This window comes from Coptis chinensis, chromosome 2, assembly GCF_015680905.1.
Source record: "Coptis chinensis isolate HL-2020 chromosome 2, ASM1568090v1, whole genome shotgun sequence".
NCBI lineage: Eukaryota > Viridiplantae > Streptophyta > Magnoliopsida > Ranunculales > Ranunculaceae > Coptis > Coptis chinensis.
Window position 1 is genome coordinate 111,856,701 of NC_141457.1, and position 19,233 is coordinate 111,875,933.

General features: G+C 37.0%; 4 protein-coding genes across 6 annotated transcripts; 3 read left to right on the plus strand and 1 right to left on the minus strand.

The window, feature by feature from the left end:
- Nucleotides 1-32: 32 nt before the first annotated feature.
- On the minus strand, nt 33-650 carry LOC147520695 (uncharacterized). Its single transcript, XM_086594311.1, has one exon. The coding sequence runs from the start codon at nt 648-650 to the stop codon at nt 33-35; it is 618 nt and encodes a 205-aa protein (XP_086450437.1).
- Nucleotides 651-5,809: 5,159 nt separating this feature from the next.
- LOC147520696 (putative F-box/FBD/LRR-repeat protein At1g78760) lies at nt 5,810-7,134 on the plus strand. The gene is made up of 3 exons (XM_086594312.1): nt 5,810-6,427; nt 6,530-6,706; nt 6,784-7,134. The coding sequence occupies exons 1-3, from the start codon at nt 5,810-5,812 to the stop codon at nt 7,132-7,134; spliced, it is 1,146 nt and encodes a 381-aa protein (XP_086450438.1).
- Nucleotides 7,135-7,182: 48 nt separating this feature from the next.
- LOC147520697 (uncharacterized) lies at nt 7,183-9,855 on the plus strand. Of its 3 annotated transcripts, XM_086594973.1 has the most exons (5): nt 7,183-7,584; nt 7,740-7,877; nt 8,431-8,503; nt 9,423-9,584; nt 9,676-9,855. In XM_086594973.1, the coding sequence occupies exons 1-4, from the start codon at nt 7,462-7,464 to the stop codon at nt 9,464-9,466; spliced, it is 378 nt and encodes a 125-aa protein (XP_086451099.1). In that variant the 5' UTR covers nt 7,183-7,461; the 3' UTR covers nt 9,467-9,584; nt 9,676-9,855. The 3 variants fall into 3 exon arrangements, 1 of the variants encoding a protein (XP_086451099.1); XR_015214452.1 differs by lacking the exons at nt 8,431-8,503; nt 9,423-9,584; nt 9,676-9,855 and adding an exon at nt 7,964-8,405; XR_015214451.1 differs by lacking the exons at nt 8,431-8,503; nt 9,423-9,584; nt 9,676-9,855 and adding an exon at nt 7,959-8,403.
- Nucleotides 9,856-15,101: 5,246 nt separating this feature from the next.
- LOC147520698 (uncharacterized) lies at nt 15,102-17,853 on the plus strand. The gene is made up of 8 exons (XM_086594313.1): nt 15,102-15,274; nt 15,556-15,910; nt 16,100-16,135; nt 16,229-16,779; nt 16,978-17,030; nt 17,205-17,400; nt 17,517-17,697; nt 17,786-17,853. Exons 2-8 carry the CDS (start codon nt 15,679-15,681, stop codon nt 17,851-17,853), a joined length of 1,317 nt encoding a protein of 438 aa, XP_086450439.1. The 5' UTR covers nt 15,102-15,274; nt 15,556-15,678.
- The last annotated feature ends 1,380 nt before the right edge of the window (nt 17,854-19,233 follow it).

The window sequence follows — 19,233 nt, forward strand, 5'->3', positions numbered from 1 at the left end:
TAGTTTGAACTTCAAAGAGGGATTTTCGGCCTCTAATACTCTTGACTTAATGTTAGAACACGACTTCTTGCCCAATTCTTAAGTTGAGGTTTAAGCACCTTAAGCTTTTGAGTAAGGATAAAAAGAGGATTACCAATGAAGCTAGACTCCCAGGCCTCCAACAAAGTATCCTTGAAATCAGGGTGAAGGCACCAAAAATTACAGAATCTAAAAGGTGGATGATACTGATAATTGTCATGCCATGAAACTACAAAGAGGGAGTGGTCAGATACTCCTTGAGTGAGAAAAGTGACCGAGGAGTTGTGAAACTGAGAGTTCCAGCAAGAATTCACTAGACACCGATCAATTTTAGACCACTTTCTTACATAATCACTGTTATTTGTCCATGTGTAAAAGCATCCATGAGCCTTGAGATCAGATAAACCACAAGAGTTCAAACAATTGGAGAAGTCCACAGTTTCTCTTGGATGAACAGCAGCGCATCCAATTCTCTCATGAGAAAACAACACATTGTTAAAGTCTCCAAAAGAGCACCACGGGCCAATTACATTTGTAGCCAAAGTAACTATTTGTCTCCAGCAATCCAATCTTTCAGTAAAAGTATTACTGACATAGACAATAGTTAAGAAGAATTCAGTGTTTAAAGGCATATGACATACCTTAACATGCAAAATTTGTTCAGATTCAAAAAGTTTCAGGATCCTGGCACGCTTAGGATCCCATGCTAGCCATATCCTACCACTAAAGTGGCTATCATAATTATTCAAATACTCCCAGCTAGGACAAGCAATCTGACTGAAGAAACTAAAGTTGTCTTGCCTAACCTTTGTTTCCAAAAGAGCGACTATGCATAAGTTATTTTCTGAAATAGCTTTGTGCACTTCCTTTGCTTTATTAATATCATTCAACCCCCTTGTATTCCAGTGGTAGGGAATATGTTATCTTGGTAAGCGCTCAATTGTTGATACTAAATTCAGTGGCTTACTAGGTAAATCCCCGACCTTCTTTTAACTTTTATCTAATGATCATTGTCAAGGGGAAGTATACGGATGACGATGATGATATCAAGGGGAAGTATACGGATACCCTACCAGTAAGCACTGTTCATGTTTTAACTATTTTGGCATTCATTTTAGGAGAATAATGGTGAAGATGATAATGATGACTACTAGAAAAACTCGATTATATTCTGTTCATGTTTTAACTATTTTGGCATTCATTTAGGAGAATAATGGAGAAGATGAGGACAACGACGACAACCAAGTTGATAAAAGAAAGTTAGTAGAGGAGGCGTGGTCCCTGTGCAAGCTGTCACACCTCAAGTTAGTTGAAATGCAAGGGTTTCGAGGATCTCAGATTGAAGTTAAGTTGGTTAAATTTTTCCTGGAGAACGCAATAGTTTTGGAGAGAATGATTATCACGGTGTCAAAGTCAGATCAGTGGATATCCATAGATAAGCAAGGAATGATGAGAATTGGCAGAGAACTGTTGAAACATCCACGAGCCTCGTCAAGTGTTGGAATTTTGTTTCTGCATGACCTATAATGCTTGATCTCGAGTCTTGATACTTTTAAGGTCTATCAAAGTTGTGAGAACAGGTCACGTCAAGTGAGTATATGGATAGGATTCAGGATACTTTTTAAAAATGATATAAAAAGTTTGTGTGTTAGTTGTTTACTGGGAATCGAGTAGTTGGAGGAATTGAGGAAACGCAATGATTTTGCAGTTGTACTTATGGCGATGACATTGGACTTATGGCGAATCTACACTGGAATACAAATGTACATTACATGACTGGAGAACGTCTTTGTAGACAACATTTCTTGTAAATGCGCCTTCGAAACCACTTAAGACTCCTTTCTACACCTGAAAGGGCAAAGTAGAAAAAAAAATTCAGAGAATTAACATAAAATAAATTAAACATCAAATGAAACAACAAATCAGAAGAACTGATACTACAGGAGGGAAAAGCCGGGTTTTTTTTTTTAGAAAACCACTTTCAATAGCATGAATTCAGACTACTAATTGATCCAGAAATCTAGAAATTTTGGAAAGGAAAAATATAAAGTTGATTTGCGACTTACGGTTGGAACCCTTGATCCAGATAACCAGAGCAATCGAATCTTTCAATCTTCAAGAACTTCTCGCAAGTTTATTGGGAAGAATCAAGAAACTGGGACGGAAATTGTGATTTGAGTATTTGGGAATCTGGAGGAGACGACTTGTTTGGATTAGCAAAAATTGTTGTACATAAAATGACCAACATACGCGGCCCTTCTGATTTGAACTCTCAAACTTAACGGCTTTTAATTGGGAATATCAGGAATGGAGAGAAGAAACCGGATGAAAATAGTGATTTGGGAAAATGAAAACAGGGTTTAAATTTATGTTTCGTTGGTTGGCAAAGTGTTTGTATCTACTACTATTCCTAAAATAACCTTATCATTGAATCAATTCCCCAACACATAATCAGCCTAAAAGAAGCATTGCACGTTAGGATGGTTAGATGGTGTTATAAAGAAATGTGGCCAATAGAACTTGTCTATATACAACTCTTCGGAAACAAAGACCTGTGTTAATTCATAGGTGAAGGAGGGGTGGTAGGCGGCTGAGGTTTTTGCTTTAAGGATTTACATCGCCTAAAATTGGAATGGAATCCAATACTCACCCCTACTTTGTGTGCGTACAAATTAATGACACACCACATAACCGGTTGCAATCAATTACCGGTCTGCGAATTTTGGACTTGGTATACTCTGGTTCCATGATAGAAACATACTTTTATTATATTTTTCAAAACATAAGAAATGTTTGATCATTGAAAAAATTCTATCTACAAAAGAAGGTCAACAAGCATATACTAAAGTAGCGCTCACTGACACTGCTTCTACGTAAGGTTCAGGCCAAAGTCCAAACGGATTCTTTTTGTCAAAAAATAAGCATGGTCAAATTAAAAACCTTGTTGGGGGATAAAGGATAGATGCTTTACATTATGGGCAATTTTTTAGTAACGTGCAGACAATCTAATGCTCTGATTCTAAAGGAGAGCGCCATTTTTACTATGGTCCAAAATAATAGTGCATGTTGAGTGGATGTGGGAATCATCATATAGTTCAACCCCTCCCCTCCCCACCCTAAAGACCCCGTCCAAGTGATAATATCTGAGCTCTTCTTCTATTTGTATTGGTGTTGGATAGTACCTCTGAAATGGCAAAGTTCCAAAGATTTGCATATGTGTAGGTCTTTCCATTACAATATAGGGCAGCTGTTTGGGCTGAAAGCATGTAATCACTGTAAAGAACGGCAAGAAATGCCGAGCCAACAAGGTTTCGCAGAGAGCATTCCATTGATCGACCCATATCATACCACCGCAAGTTGGTAAGAACTGGAGGTGCTTGAGAACAATGTTGTCTGATTCCTCCCTAATCATTCTTGGTTTATATGTAAAAATAGTTCTCGGCTCAATAGCCAATAACAAACTACTGAATGGACGGGGTTATTTGGATTATAACCTAATTTAAATTTCCTTAATAAATGAATTGGTATATGTTTGGACATGTAAAAGATTACCACCTGCTCAATGCGGTGAGGCTAGGGGAATCTGGTAGAAGGTCGCACATGAGAGCCTCGGCTGTTTGTTCTTCGTACATTTGGAGTCCGATGCTATCAAGATCCGAAATCTCTTTTCCACCAAAGAAACTTACCTCGGATTTGTAGAACTGCGCTCCCAAAATTGCAGATTTGCGTGATTGTTCTGACTTATTCCTAAAGCGTTATCAACACCCAAACAACTCTCGCTTTATAAGGTGAGGTATTCTTTTTTGTTTTTTAACTGTTTTTTATAGTTAATTATTTTGACAAATATGTTTAAATTGCTAAGAGTCTTATCAGTAGGTGTAGAGATTTAATGTTCCTTTATAACACATTACTTGAATATCTGAGAAATGACTACGGAATTATTAGGTGTAATTACTTTCGTTTTATTGAAACTCAAGATGTTATTAGTAGTAGCCGTTGTACATATATGTCACTATGTAGTAAGAGAAGTCAGTTGACTAACATGATCAGATGAAAATTAAATGCAAAGTGTTTACAGTATATCTTGCATTTGGCAATAACACGATATACCGAAGTTCCAAAGATGCTAGCTATCCCAACTAAACCATGTTGGATTGCCCCAGTGTTGGCAAATTCTTTTCCATTTTCCCCTATCAGATACTTGAGACATGAATTTTCCCCTGTCGCATGGTAGAGGCAAGAAGCGGCCCACAGAAGTTCATCTCCATATCCTGTAGAGTTGTAGTAAGTTTGAACTTCGGGGATACTAACACTGTAAGAGCCTCTATAGGTATCAGCGAAAGTGAAAATCTGTTATGCATGCTTAAGAAGCATACATGAATATGTTGAGTTGATTTTCTTAAAGACCAGTGAAGCCGATGACAGCGCCGCTGCTGTGCTTAGTACTGGTATTTTATCTTTTTCTTGCAGAAACACAAAATCCACTTCAATTCAATTCTACTTAATACCATTTCCAAATAAACGAGTTTGCGAAAGTACCTGAAGCCTCATAAGTAGATCTGAACTATGTTTCTTCTCAAACCGATAACCTATAACCTTGGAAACAGAGAATTGTATCGAAGAATAATCTGATTGTTTGTAAAATCTGGAAACGGTGTTGAAATGGTGCAAAAAATTAGTGTGGTTTCCTACAAATTGGAAACAGAGAATTGTATCGAAGAGTTTTATTTACTCACTTGCATTTATAACGAAGCAAAGAATCCCACAGGAATAATCGACTGGTTGCAAAGTGTTTGAAACGGGTTTTAATTGGAAAGGAACGGAGAAGACGAACGAACGGTTTGTTTTTTTTTTGTTGGGAAACTGCGAAACGGTGTCTCTATCTGTTTTCACGTTGAGTTTTTTAGTCCTGGGAAATGATTTAAATGACCAATTTACCCTTTAAACGTGAAGTATAGAAAATTTGGTGGGTGAAACTTTTGGGTACCCTTTTATACCAAAACATTGGGTTAAAACCGAGAATACAGGGACTAATAAACGGGGGCAAATTTTCCCATTATATATAAGATAAGATATATATAAGCCATTTATGTATCTGTTTTTGGATTAAGAAGAAAACTAAGAAACAAAGAACTGAGTTGTTTGCTAGAAATTCTTCTTCCAAAGTGATAGTCTAAGTTACTTTTATAACTGTGATCTCTATTTTGTAAAGATTGAACTTTTATAAGTAGTTCTGTTTTTGAAGTCATCTTGCGCATGTTAAGAACCACAAGATTCACGACTTTTGATTTTGGTTCGGTAAGTTTATTACCTGGCGTTTTACTAAGGAAAGGGTTTTGAAGTATAAGTAATGTAACTCTGTGTTCATTGATCAGAGAATTGGTGAAATTTGTTTTTTAATTTATTGCGAAGGCACTAATTTCATGCTTGAAATGTGTTCACAGGTCTCATTCTCCTACACCGCCTAGGGTAATTGACTTACTTGGAATTACTGCGTTCCCGATTTCATTTGAGAAAAATAGTTTCAATGACAAAGATCCAAAAACAATCAAGTTCGCAGAATTTGAGCCTAGAAATGAATAGGATCTCTGCATTACCCATGCCTATAATCTATCACATCCTATCGTTTCTTCCAACCAAAGAAGTGGTTCGAACATGCGTTATATCTAAAAGGTGGATAAACATATGGTCTTCTGTCCCCTCCTTTCATTTCACTTCAATATGCTTCCCATACACAAAAACATTCATTAAGTTTGTTGATTCTGTACTATTTCTACGAGATGGTTCAGATATGCAAAATGTTTCTCTTTCCATAGTAGGCCCGATTGATGATGTAGATGTAAGTAGGATCAAAGAGTGGATAACATATGCAGTAAGACATAATGTTCAAGTTCTTGATATTGAAAATACTTGCTGGAAAAATATCCAATTAACTCCTCATTTATTCACTTGTGAGTCGTTGAGAGAGTTCAAACTGTTATACAACAGCCTAAGCTTGCCACTTAGGATCTGGTTACCTTCTCTTAAAGTTGTGCATCTAATTTTTGTTTCTTTGAAGGATGGCCAACTTTATGAGGCCCTCTTTTCAGCCAGTCCGTCCTTGGAGACACTTATTCTAGAAAACTGCAACATTACGTCTGGTATTTTAACAATATCAGCTTCTCAACTTAAGAATTTGAATCTGAAGGGTAACTTTCCTTCCTCAATTGTGGTTTCTGCTCTGAACCTCATCTCCCTCAAACTCAATATAACAAATTCAGTTCCAGTAAATATTATATTCAACGGAAACCTAAAGTTGATATCTGATGCAAACATTGACCTCAAAGGTGATTCTTCTGTATCAACTACTCAACTAATTAGCATAGTCAAGAATGTGCGGTATCTGACAGTGTCTACTCTGTTCGTTCGGGTAAATACTCCTACCCGCTTTTCTTTGTTAACTTTCAACAAATTAAAAAATGGTTGTATTAGGTTTTGTAAACTCTTAGAAGTTTGTTTCATTGTGTCTTAGTCGATAGCTGTGGAACTGCAAAAGGATTTAGCTACACAAAAGTGCAGCGAGACGCCATTTTCTAATCTTAAGTGGCTGAAGATTGGAACTCTGTTCAGCAAGGATGAAGTCATATTGATCAACCATATACTCATGCACTCTACTGAAATTGAATCTATCTTCTTAGTGAACGATGTGGTAAGCGCTTAATATGAAATACCCGTTAAACTTGATTTTTTGATGTCTTAATTTTCTCTTTAATTGTCATTGTCAAGGGGAAGTTTGGTGGTTTGAAGAACATCGCTCAAGTTGAGCAATATGAAGTGAAGGAGGGGTACAAGTACAAGCTTTCCCACCTGAAGTTTGTTGAAATCGAGGGCTTCCGAGGATCTGAGAATGAAATGGAACTGGTCAACTTATTTCTGGAGAATGCAATAGTTTTGGAGAAAATGATTATTTTCCTTCGCAAGTCTGGCGAATGCAGTTCAATAGATGAGCAAGAATTGATGAAAGTTGGTAGAAAACTTTTGACAACCACGAGCGTCATTGACTGCAGGAATAATGTATTGGCGCATCTGATGATCTTGGCCTTCTTTAACTCTACACTTTTCTGTTTTCTAATTTAGTCTTGATTTGATAGTCAGGCGAATCAAATCAAGGCTTCATAGTGTAAACTGAGTTTACCATTATCAGTTTAGCACCAGTCTGAGAAGAGTTAGGACATAGTTTTTCTTTAAAACAATCACATCTTATTCAGCCAACAAACAAAATCAAGGCTTCATAGTGTATGTTTGTGTATGCCCAAAGGTCGGCCCATTCGAAAATCCAATGCTTTTATATTACATCTCACTGGCACGGTATGCTGGTCTCCTTACCATAAATAATGTGTTACCAATAGGACTCCTACATTTCTCTGTTACTGAGCTAAACTTGGCAGGACACCATTAAAGCTGATGGCAGTCATGTTGCAGTGGATAAATATATTGCAAATGTTTTCAGTAGCTGGGCAGAGTTCCTTCCCTAGCACATTATTGGATCGGGAAACAGCAAAGATTGTGAGGAGTGGTTCTTTCATCGTAAGTAAGCGAATGAAATTCTTATTTGTACCTTTGTTATGTTTAGCTCTAGGCATCTAGCTGTCGGTATAATAATTGTTTATTACAACTCCAAATACCTGAAGCCAATACTTTGATCTTTCCAATCTTATCTAACTAAGATCTACCGTGTACAGGTATTGTTCATGACTGACCAGTTGAATTCCGGGATCAGGGATGCAACTACCAACATCTCCCATGTTAGGGACTTATCTTCTATACTCACTTCGGCAGTTGAAGATCCAATTGTTTCAAGCCGAAAGATTTTCAACTGTGTAAGTATTGGCTGTTAAAATGTTTGAAGATGGCCCCAGTAAGTCTATTGGCTGTTAAAATGTTAATTTGTTGCCTCATAGGTCAGATGGTAACCTATGCCAAATAGCTCAGATGGTGGTGGGTAGATTGCATGTGTGTTTGACATTATGTAACAGCAGATAAAGAGTGAAGGATCGCATGGGAAAGGGAGTTTGTACAAAGTTTTTCGTTAGAGCTTAGAGAGTAGTGTATACTTCAAGGAGCTTCTTCCTGGGTCAAATGAGTATAGGAGTACTTCAGAAACAGTTCTTCATACTCTCGAACAAGTGAAATGATTAATGCTCCAATGAGACGTATTGATGAAATTCTTTAAGAAGAAACTCCAGTTAGACGTATAAGAAGAAACTGGGAAACTACAAAACCATGATCACCCTTCACGCTGCTGTCCCTCTCGAGCTCCGTGCATCTTGAAGAGTTTGAGGAAAATATTAATAAGTTGATCAATAATCTTACCTATTCTTTGTCATGTACCATCAATGCATATCTTAGCATCCCTACTTTCTTTTTTTGCAGAAAAAATTGTTTATGTTGTTCTTGCTGCAACCAAATGTGTTTTCTCCACATGTTATACCCATGAACTCAATCTGTATGTTTTCGGCGTAATTCAACATTGCAAGATCTTTATAATTATGTACTCATTACGATGTACATCATTTTTTAAACGCTATTGTGTCATTGATACTTACTACTATCTCATAATACAAACTTATATAGTTAGCGCCATCAAATATGCATTTTTTTACATGCAACTAAAAAGTCAGTCTCCAACAAATATACATACAAACGTCATTTTTTTTTTACAACACCTTGCTAATACACAGATAGAGTTGTAGGAGGGAGCTACGAGTGTTACATTTAGTCTGCATTCACGCCTTCATACGAGGTATTGCTTGAGAGCGGATTTCCACTATTACTTTTTGGAAATGCCCATACCATAGAGCTTTCAAACCGACTAGGAAGGCCCAGTAATGGGAAAAAAAAAGGACTTATCCCTTCGATCCTCACTGCTTGAAGTTCAATCCCCTCAATCGTCAAAAAACTCTTCCTTCAAAATTCAAGTACTAACTGCTTCAACTACCACTCGTATAGTTCCTTCAAACTATAACCGTTTCTTAAGCGAAACTGTCAGTATACATACAAAAAAAATTCCATTGTCAAAGCCTCACTTATTCTCTTCCTTCCCAATTTCTCATGTGCCATCTTTGGCATCAGCAAATAGCATTATCCTGCAAAAAAGGTTTGATCATGACTAATTTCAGTCTCTTCAACAACACTTTGCATATTTCAACTTTAAATAGACACCATTTTAACTCTACTAAATTGTTTCATCGTATCATTTTTTCTTTCATAGTGTTGTAGTTTTCAAGACTGTTCATCATGCACACTTTCAAGAGTGATTCATTACTTTTTTGTACACGTTTTCTTATTCACTACTGCATTTCATAATCTCCTTCGTAAAATATTTATTTCATGGTCTATATTTCTCTGACTTTAAAATTTTATAGGTTTCCTTCAAAATGACACCACCGGGATATCTTCCTTTATCTGACATAAATTACCAGAATCAAAACTGCAGAATTAAGTTTCGCGTCTCTAGAAAATGGAGCATCGGAAAAGAATTGCATGGAAAACCTAGCAGATTTGACATGGTTTTGATAGACGATAAAGTTAGCCAATTTTATTTGAATTGTACAAATTCCCTTTCCAGTATATTTTATTCAAAAAATTATTAACTGTTTGCGTATATTTTGGTTTCAGGGGAATCAAGTGCATGCAATTGTTCCAAAGAACCAATCTGAAAAATTCTCAGAAGTTATCCGAGAAGGCTGCGTGTATCATGCTGAGCATTTTAATGTACAAACAGTGTCTGATTATCGGCTTGTTCAACATGCGTTTGTTATACTTTTTAAATGGGACACGTTTGTTAGACTACTAAGTGAAACTGCACCAGAAATTCCGCCGTACAAGTTTGCTTTTACTGAATTTGACAACATCAACAGTCGTTATAAACAAATTACAAATCTAATAGGTATCCGAGGAATGAAGCCACTGAGAAATATATACAACTACAAATATGTATATTTATACATAACAAATATCTCTTTATAATATTTATCAAATGTATGTGGTGTGCTTGAAGGAATTTCAGCCATAACAGTTAGGAAAGGAATGAAGCAACTGAGAAATATTCACTTGAGGAATGACAGGTTAGCTTCCAAATTTTGTTTTAATGAGTATGGAAAACATCTTACCTGTATCTATATACTCACAAAAAAATTAACTACCCAGTGGGAAAAAAAATGAGGATTACACTATGGGAAAATGCAGTGGATTTGGTTGACAAAGATATCATTAATTCTACTGTGGATCAGCCTGTGGTCGTTGTAACATCGTTGACTGTTGACATCTATACTGGTAACTTAATTAATACAAGTATAATTATACGTTTTATATTACTATATTATTCCTTCTCCTTGGAACTAACTGCTGCTTTAAATATTTCAGGAGTTACTATCTAAATTCAACAAGGGCGACAAAAATTTATTTCAACTTGGCAATTCCTGAACTTCAACATCTAATGAACAGGTAAAGTTCTCAAACGTACATATACTTTACATTACTCAAAATTTAACTTTCATTTTTTCAGTCCCAAGAACAAAACAATTGAACTGCTTGAAGGGTCAGCATCTACTGATCGTATATCGAGTACTCGACAACTCAAGAACAGGAAAACTCTTTCTGAAATTCTTAATTCATTAGACGTACAGAGACACCATTGTGAGTTAGCAATACACTTTTATATAATTTTTTTTTTTTGCTTTAAAACTTTTCACTATATAGAATCATTCTTTTCAGGGACAAGTTCTGACATGCAAAGCTTCAATTTGCGAAGTCATACATGACTACGAGCCATATTATTTATCCTGCCCTAAAGCTGGCTGTCGAAAGAAAAAAGTTTTGGAAAAAGATGATCGCTATTGGTTGCTGTAATGAGTTTCTACCCTCTCCATTTACAAGGTAAAACTATTATATTTTATTATAACTTCTTCACTTCCCTTTCAATTATTTATATTGACATTGAATGCTAGATATCAAATTCAAGCCCGCATTCAATATCACACAAATCGTTCTATTGTGACCATATTTGGAAAAGAAGCAGAAACACTGGTTAAACATCCAGCATCTGAATTGGAGGCTATGCTTAAATCGGTAAATCTACTATTAAACATTTCAACACTAATTTATTTGCATTTAAATATATCTAATTCAAGTGGATAATATTTTCTTAAACCAGGCAAGTGGTTCTCAAATGGTTAAGAATATACTGAATGAGCTTATAGGTTCATCATTAATTTTTTAAATAAAAATTAGTGAATACAACATCAAGAATCAAGGAACCAATGGCTTCATAACAACTAAAGTTTTTCCTATGGATTACAAGCTAGAAGGAGACATGATGCTTACTCACATTGATCAGGTAAAAAGAAAAAATATATTTAATAAAAGTTTAAGATAGATAGACAAGACATTATTATTTTTTTATTCAATGCATAATTTCTTTTTTTGATTATAGATGCAGGCCAAAGTAGAAATTCATACTCTTAATACTATCTACCCAAATCCTATATCCGAACATCCAAAAGTGAGAGAAAATGTACATACTAATATGCTATTACACGTTTTTACGTTATGTTATCTGTTGCCATCTTTTATTATTTGTAACGGGGGGTGTTTCAATTAGAAAATTGAATATTATTTTGTTAAGAATCATGTCCTGGGCAGATCAGCTCATTAGAAATTCAATCCTTCTTGATACAGATATTACCATTTGAAAATTCTTCTGAACCACCTGGAACCTCAACTAAGGAAATAAATCCTAAACGTATGCGTAGAAAATCCGAATGTGTGGTAAATATACAAACGCGTTGATTTTTAACTATTTGTTTTTATCAATTCTTTATAACTAACCCGGGGGGGAAAATGTGCGTATTATGTTGGCACAGGAAATTTATTCATACAACTTTAAGAAAACCATGGAAACTTCAGCCACGACTGTTGCATCTAAGAGAATCCGCACAATTTACCAGGTAATACACTTTAATTATGGTCATTAGAATTCTTAACTTCCATCTATTGTGATCTTTAGTTTAAATAAATGTTTGATGAAAGAATATGTCGTTATAGGAGTAAATGTGTGTGCTGTGGTGTGGTGTTGTGGATGTGGTAGTGTATGTTGTGGTGTGGTGTGGTGTGGTGTGGTGTGGTGTGGTGTGGTGGAGGTGGTAGTGTGTGTGTGTGTTGTGTTTTGTGTGTATGTGTATGTTGGCAGGTCATGTGGTGTTGTGTTGTGTGTGTGACGTCGTGTTGTGTTGTGCTATGTGTGTGGTGTTGTGTTGAGTGTTGGGTGTTATTGATGTTGTGTACTTGGTGCTGCATTCTGCCTGATGCTGCTGTGTGTGTTGGGTGCTACTGCTGCGTGCTAGGTGCTGTTTTCTGCCTGCTACTATTGCTTTCATACATCGCTCGACTCCAAGTGCTTAATTTCTTTGCCTTCTGATGGTGGTAGTGGGAGTGTGGTGAGTGTGCTGGTTCGTATCTTTGTGTGGACTGGTGTGTCATGCTGTAGTGGTGTAGGTGGCAGGTGGTTTAGTAGTGTAGTCGACTTATTTTGCTGCTGCTGTAGTGGTTTATGATTGGAACATGTTAATGGTTATAGGATTGAATGATGGAGATGGCTTGGAGCATGTCGTTATTAATATTGTCCTCAACTTATTATTGTTTTATTACTTATGGTTATTAGATATTTTGTTGTTGGAATTTAATTTGTAAAGCAACAGTGATGTCACTAATGGCTACTAGATTTGCTCTGCCATGTCATAGTGATGCCATAGGATTTACATAAATAGTTGTTCTATAAAACAGCCTAACAGGTAAGCTGAGCATCTTTCCCTGATGTCAAAAATCTCAGTTACGTATAAGGTAAGGTAAGTGTCCTACCTAAATAAATTGCAATACCATAGAACTTCCCAGTTGACCATCAACTCAAGGTGAATTTACCCATAAATAATGCCATCTTAAACATTCTAAACGAGAAATTGTTTTGAGTCGATAAATGTTTCACTCATACAGGCAATTACAAAATCCAACACAAACCAGTTAAATATGCCCACATATTCCTATGGAAATAACATAAACTACTTAGTAAAAACATTTACAACAAACTTTCACACATAACTACATAATCCCAAATTACTACACACCCAATCTGCTAAAACCCAAAAGACACAAAACTCTTCTCCAAAACACTAAAAATAAACATAACCCATGTGTTCTTAAATCTAAAAAAAAAGCACATTTTGCAAGAACTTACACTCTATCACTAAGTTATAAAGTCTGTTGTTTGCCTTTCTAATTATTATTTATAATGATTTTTACTAAACTTTCCATTCCATGTTTCACAATTCAAACGAAACTCCGGCACATAACCTAATCACCCAATTGCAAAGTCTTCAGACTAAAGTTCATCATCCATAGCAATCCATGATTCCGCCAGTGTTGGGCAATATTTCAATAATTAGTTATTTACCATGCTCAGGCCCAGAACAATATATAAAAATGGGGCAATCCAATCCATCATGAAGCAAAAGATTGATGAATGGCATGTGCAGCTTGGTGCCAAAGAAAAAGGTTCATAAATTGGGACCAAATAACCAACATTTCATTTCATTATGTTAATCAAGTGGAATCCCGAAACTTGGCAAAATTTTGAATGTGTAGCTTGGTGCTAATAACATTTTTAGAATAGGGACCAATAAACAATGTAAAAATTGATCAAATTAATGCTCCACAAAAGAATTACACAACTAGCAGCACAAAGGTAAACTTCATCAACATAATTCCTATTTTTTAGGTAAATTAGTTTGTGCCATATACAATACTAATTACATACTAACTAAATTACAGGCGATTAAATACCCCTTCAAATATATTTATTCGCAACTTCGCATAGCAGCAAAAATTGAATCAAACAAAGACTAAAACTAGCGTATTCAATCGTTTTTTTTCCTTATTGAAGTTCTTTGAATATAAACCATTTTACATAATCCATTCAGACAAATGTAATATGTAATATTTTACATTATACATAATTCTTTCCTTTGATTTTTCTACCCCAATTTTCTTTCCTAGCACGTGCAACGCACGTGCCCGTTTACTAGTTAAGTATAGTAGTTATTTGGATGGGAGTCAAGATAAGTTTTCATGGTTGATATTCGGAGTTTGTGTTGGTTGTTTCCTGTGAATCAAGTAGTTGTTGGTAACCTAATGATTTTGCGTTTTTGAAGACTCAGGAGTCCGGTCAGTATTACATAATCTATAGTGTACGTGTAAACTGATTTTCAAGAAACTCATGCATTTTATGATGATATGAAAAATATGTTTATATATTTCATCTCAAGCCTTTCAAGTAGTTATCGTTTACTTACGCGGGTTTCCCTCAAACAGATGTATACTGCAGACTCTGCAATGGCTTTCTTTAAGACAGTGATTAAGTACTAGACACTAGTTTATTTCTCTTGGCCATTTGTGCTTTGTATGTAGTAGAAAAAATATATATATCCATGTAAACTTGCTCGTTAAATGCCATATAGGACTGTAAAAGTATTCTTCTCTTGCCAATTTGTGTTGTCTTCACTCTGTAATCTGTTGCTTCTACAAGATGGTTCAAGTATATAAGTAAACAAGATAACATAAAATACAAAAGTCATCTCTCAGTTGTGTGAAAACAATGTTGAAATTCTTGACTATGAGATAGCACAAAGAAAATATTTGAGTTGCTTCCACGTTGATTATGACCTTGCATTTTACAAGGTGAGATGCGAGGTATTCCGTACGTATACAGAGTTACAGACTATTGCAACTTCATCCGTTTGAGCAATTAGTACACGACCTTCAACAGATTTTATTGGGTTTAACGGTAAGAGACACCAAAATATCCCCATGCATCTGCTGTAATTTGAGACTCAATCTACTTATTGTGGAAGATGCATGGTGTCGTTCTTAGGTTCGAATGCAAAATGTGTACAAGATCTAAGGGTTGGTTTAGGAATTTTATGTGCAAACCCACCATATTACTTTACAAAACCCACTTTTTTTCAGTCTCTTTTGAAAAAAGTGCCAATAATATGAGCTCCACATTACTACATTAGCTTTATTCTTTCTCCAATTTCTTCTTTATTCATCTCCCCTTCTCCCTTAGCTTCATCCCTAAGTCAGTGAGTCACCTAGCCCCTAGTTTTAGGATGCAATGATGAATTTGAGCTCTGGTTGTAAACTTGCGAAAGATGTGGTAATCCCTGTAAGTTTTATTCAAACCTTTCATGTTTAATGTTTTTAAAAAGTGGTTATATCTATTGTAAGCAATTCTGTTTTTAAGTCATCTTGCATGAAAGATCCACGACTTTTGATTTTGGTTTGGTGAGTTTATTACCTAGGGTTTTACTGTATTTGTTAAATCATGAGGATAAGGGCTCTTTAGTGTTGGTTTTAAAGAATGTAACTCTGTGTTAATTGATCAGAGAATTTGTTTTTTTAAATTATTGCTAAGGTAATAATTTCATGCTCAAAATGGTTTCACAGGTCTAATTCTCCTACACCGCCTATGGACGTCTACGGTTGCAGATACTAGGGTAACTTACTTGGAATTACTGCGTTCCCACTTTCATTTGAGAAATATAGAGGAATAAAAAAAATATAGTTTCAATGACAAATTTCCAAAATAGTTTTACCTCTGGAGCCTTTGTCCCTGGATTCGGATCTTCAACAAGCTCTGTCCTTGGCGAATTCGGATCTTCAACAGGTGCTACCTGTACTGGATTTGGATCTTCTTCTAGTCCATTCGGTTCTACAAATACTGCATTTGGAGCTTCAAGTTCTCCATCCTCTGGTTTTCAGCTCACTTCATCTCACTTTGGAGCTCAGACTTCTCTGTTTGGTGAGTCCCTTTCCCCTGCAATACTTGAAATTTTCAGCTTAAATTTTCCAATAAATTTAGTGACTTTGGTTAGTGCACACGCCATTGCCGGCATCAGTTTTACTCAAATTTTGTCTCTGCTAGTAATTATTGAAGGATTCACACAAGTACTATTCTCAAGTGTTTTTACTTGTTCAAATTCATTTATAGGTGGCTCCAATCCTGCTGTTCAGCTTCCTGCTTTTGGTCAGCCTCCTACACAATCCACACCATCTATTTTTTATTCTACATCCACCCCTGCATTGGGAAGTAATCCGTCACCTTTGCTATTTAATTCAGGTTTGGCTACATCCCCATTCGGTGGCATGAATTCTAACACACAATCAGCTGGGTTGGTCCAGTCCACTGCACCTTCACTTGGGCAGACGGGTAGTATTGTTGAGCAGACTGGTTCAACCTTTGGAGAGAATTCGAGCCTAGAAATGAATAGGATCTCTGCATTACCCATGCCTATAATCTATCACATCCTATCGTTTCTTCCAACCACAGAAGTGGTTCGAACATGCGTTCTATCTAAAGGGTGGATAAACATCCGGTCTTCTGTCCCCTCCTTTCATTTCAATTCAAGGCTCTTCCAATCCAAGAGAACATTCATTAAGTTTGTCGATTCTGTACTACTTCTACGAGATGGTTCAGATATGCAAAATGTTTCTCTTTCCCCAGTAGGCTGGTTTGATGATGTAGATGTAAGTTGGATCAAAGAGTGGATAACATATGCAGTAAGACATAATGTTCAAGTTCTTGATATTGAAAATGCTTGCGGGAGAAATATCCAATTAACTCCTCATTTATTCACTTGTGAGTCGTTGAGAGAGTTCAAACATGTCACAGTGAGCCCAACATGTTTATTGTTTCATCGTATGAGTTGAAATACGAGCGCCAACATGTCACAGTGAACCCATACATCATGAACTTGATTCCACACTTGGTTACTAAAGAAATGAACGACTTCTTGACTGCAATCCCCAATGCATTGGAGGTGAAGGAAGTTGTCTTCTGCATGGACCCAAATAGCTCCCCTGGGCCAGATGGATTCCAAGGCTGCTTTTACCAAAGCTTCTGGGACATTGTTGGACATGATGTAAGTAGTGCGATTATCTCTTTTTTTAGAGACAACAAGCTACCACAAGCCATGAATACTAGTTTTCTGGTACTGATACCTAAGACTCAAAATGCCAGAGCCCTTAACAAGTTCAGGGCCTCTCTGCCTTAGTAATTTCTTTTTTAAAATTATTACTAAAATCTTGTCTTTAAGGCTTAAAGTGTATACTGACAAGTTGATTAGTAAGCAGCAGCTAGCATTTGTAAAAGGAAGAACAGGTATCACAGGAGTTGCTCTGGCTTCAGAAATGATTAATGAACTCGATACCAAAAGAAGAGGAGGCAATGTGGGGCTGAAACTGGATGTGACTCAAGCTTTTGACACACTCAGTTGGGATTTCCTCATGGAAGTACTCAACAAGATGGGATTCAATAGTAAATGGCTTGTTGGATAAAACTATTCTCGTGAGTGCTAAACTCTCACCATGATAAATGGTGGGCCTTGTGGTTTTTCGCTGTCATGTAGGGATTGAGGCAGGGGGATCCACTATCACCTATCCTCTTTGACCTAGCAGAGGATGTTCTCAGCAGGGCCCTTCACTGGATGTATACAAATGGGCATGTGGACTATATGGCTTTCTCTTCTGGGCCATCCCATTTGCTCTTTGCGGATGACATTTTTATCTTTGCAAATGGAGGCATAAAAGGTCTTAGGAGACTATGGAGATTACTACAAGACTACCAAGTCTCCCATCTTGGGCAATTCTTTAATGTAACTAAGAGCTCTGTTCTTAGGTGGCATGGACGATCGAAAAGAAAAGGGTAGAAGACCTTTTGGAATAAAAGAAGGAAAGCTTCCTTAAAAGTACTTGGGGTTCCATTGTTTAGGGGAAAGGTTACCTCGAGACATATTCAACCACTTGTGGACAAGATCAAGCTAAGAGCATCGGTCAGGGAAGAATGCTTTCTTTCCAGGCAGAGTGGTGCTAGCTCAATCCATCTTGAATAGTATTCCGGTTTACAATATGTCGATGTGCAAATGGCCTCGAGATGCATTAAAGAGGGAGAAGCAGCCATTAGGAATTTTATTTGGTCTGGGGACCCTACAAAGAGGAAGGGGATCACTTTGAAATGGGAGAACGTGTGCAAACCAAGAGACGAGGGTGGGCTAGGCTTGAGAAAGCTTAGGGACATAAACTTGTCTCTCCTGATGAAGTTGGGGTGGCAACTGCTTACACTTGACACTGACTGGAGCTGTTTCATGCACAAGAAGTATAAAATGTTGAATGGGAACTGGCTCACTTACCATAAAACATCTACTGTTTGGCCTGGGATCAGGTGGGCCTTAACGGAGCTCAATGCACACACTGGATGGGTGGTGGGCCAAGGAAAGGACATAGATATGTGGAGGGACTCATGGGCGGGAAAAGCTATAACTGATTGTCTTCCCCAAGTAAACTGGAAAGGGTTCAAAGCTAGGGTGGAGGACCTAATAACGGACAACAAATGGGACATACCGGCTCAAGTCACATCGGTGCTTACTTCACTGGGTATAAACGTCACAGAATTTCAGCAACCTACTGGAGAACAAGACCAGAGAATATGGAAGCCTGATGATCATGGCAACTTCTCCGTTAAGTCCGCACATGAAACGATTCGGGAAAAACGGAACAAGGTGAGCTGGTGGAAATGGATTTGGGCAACACATATTCATCCAAGAGCAGCTGGCACTGCTTGGAAACTTATCCAGAAAGCAGTTCCTACAGATGATAGAGTGAAGAGAGCTGGTATCAAACTAGCGTCCAGATGCCGACTATGTAGAAACAATGAAGAAACAGTGGAACACATGCTATGGGATTGTCCTACTGTCAGAGAAATTTGGGATTGGTTTGCAGGAGTCTTTGAAGTTAGGCTCACCAATTATAGCTTCCGAGAATTGATCAAAGCAATTAACAATAGAAGCCCGATTGTCAAAACACTATGGAATGCCGGTGTGGTGCATATCACGGTGCAAGTGTGGAAAACTAGAAACAAAATTTTTTTTGAAGGGAGATTTTTCAATAAAGATCGATTCAAAAGAGATATTCTTAAGGAAGTGAAAATAGCATCGGGTCGCCCAAAGCCACTATGCATAATCTGTGCATGAACCGGCATTCCTTCACAGATTGGGGTCACTTGCAAGCCCGCAAGAGTTCCTATAATCAAAGAAGTCAAGTGGATCCCGCCGTAAGACGAGGAGATAA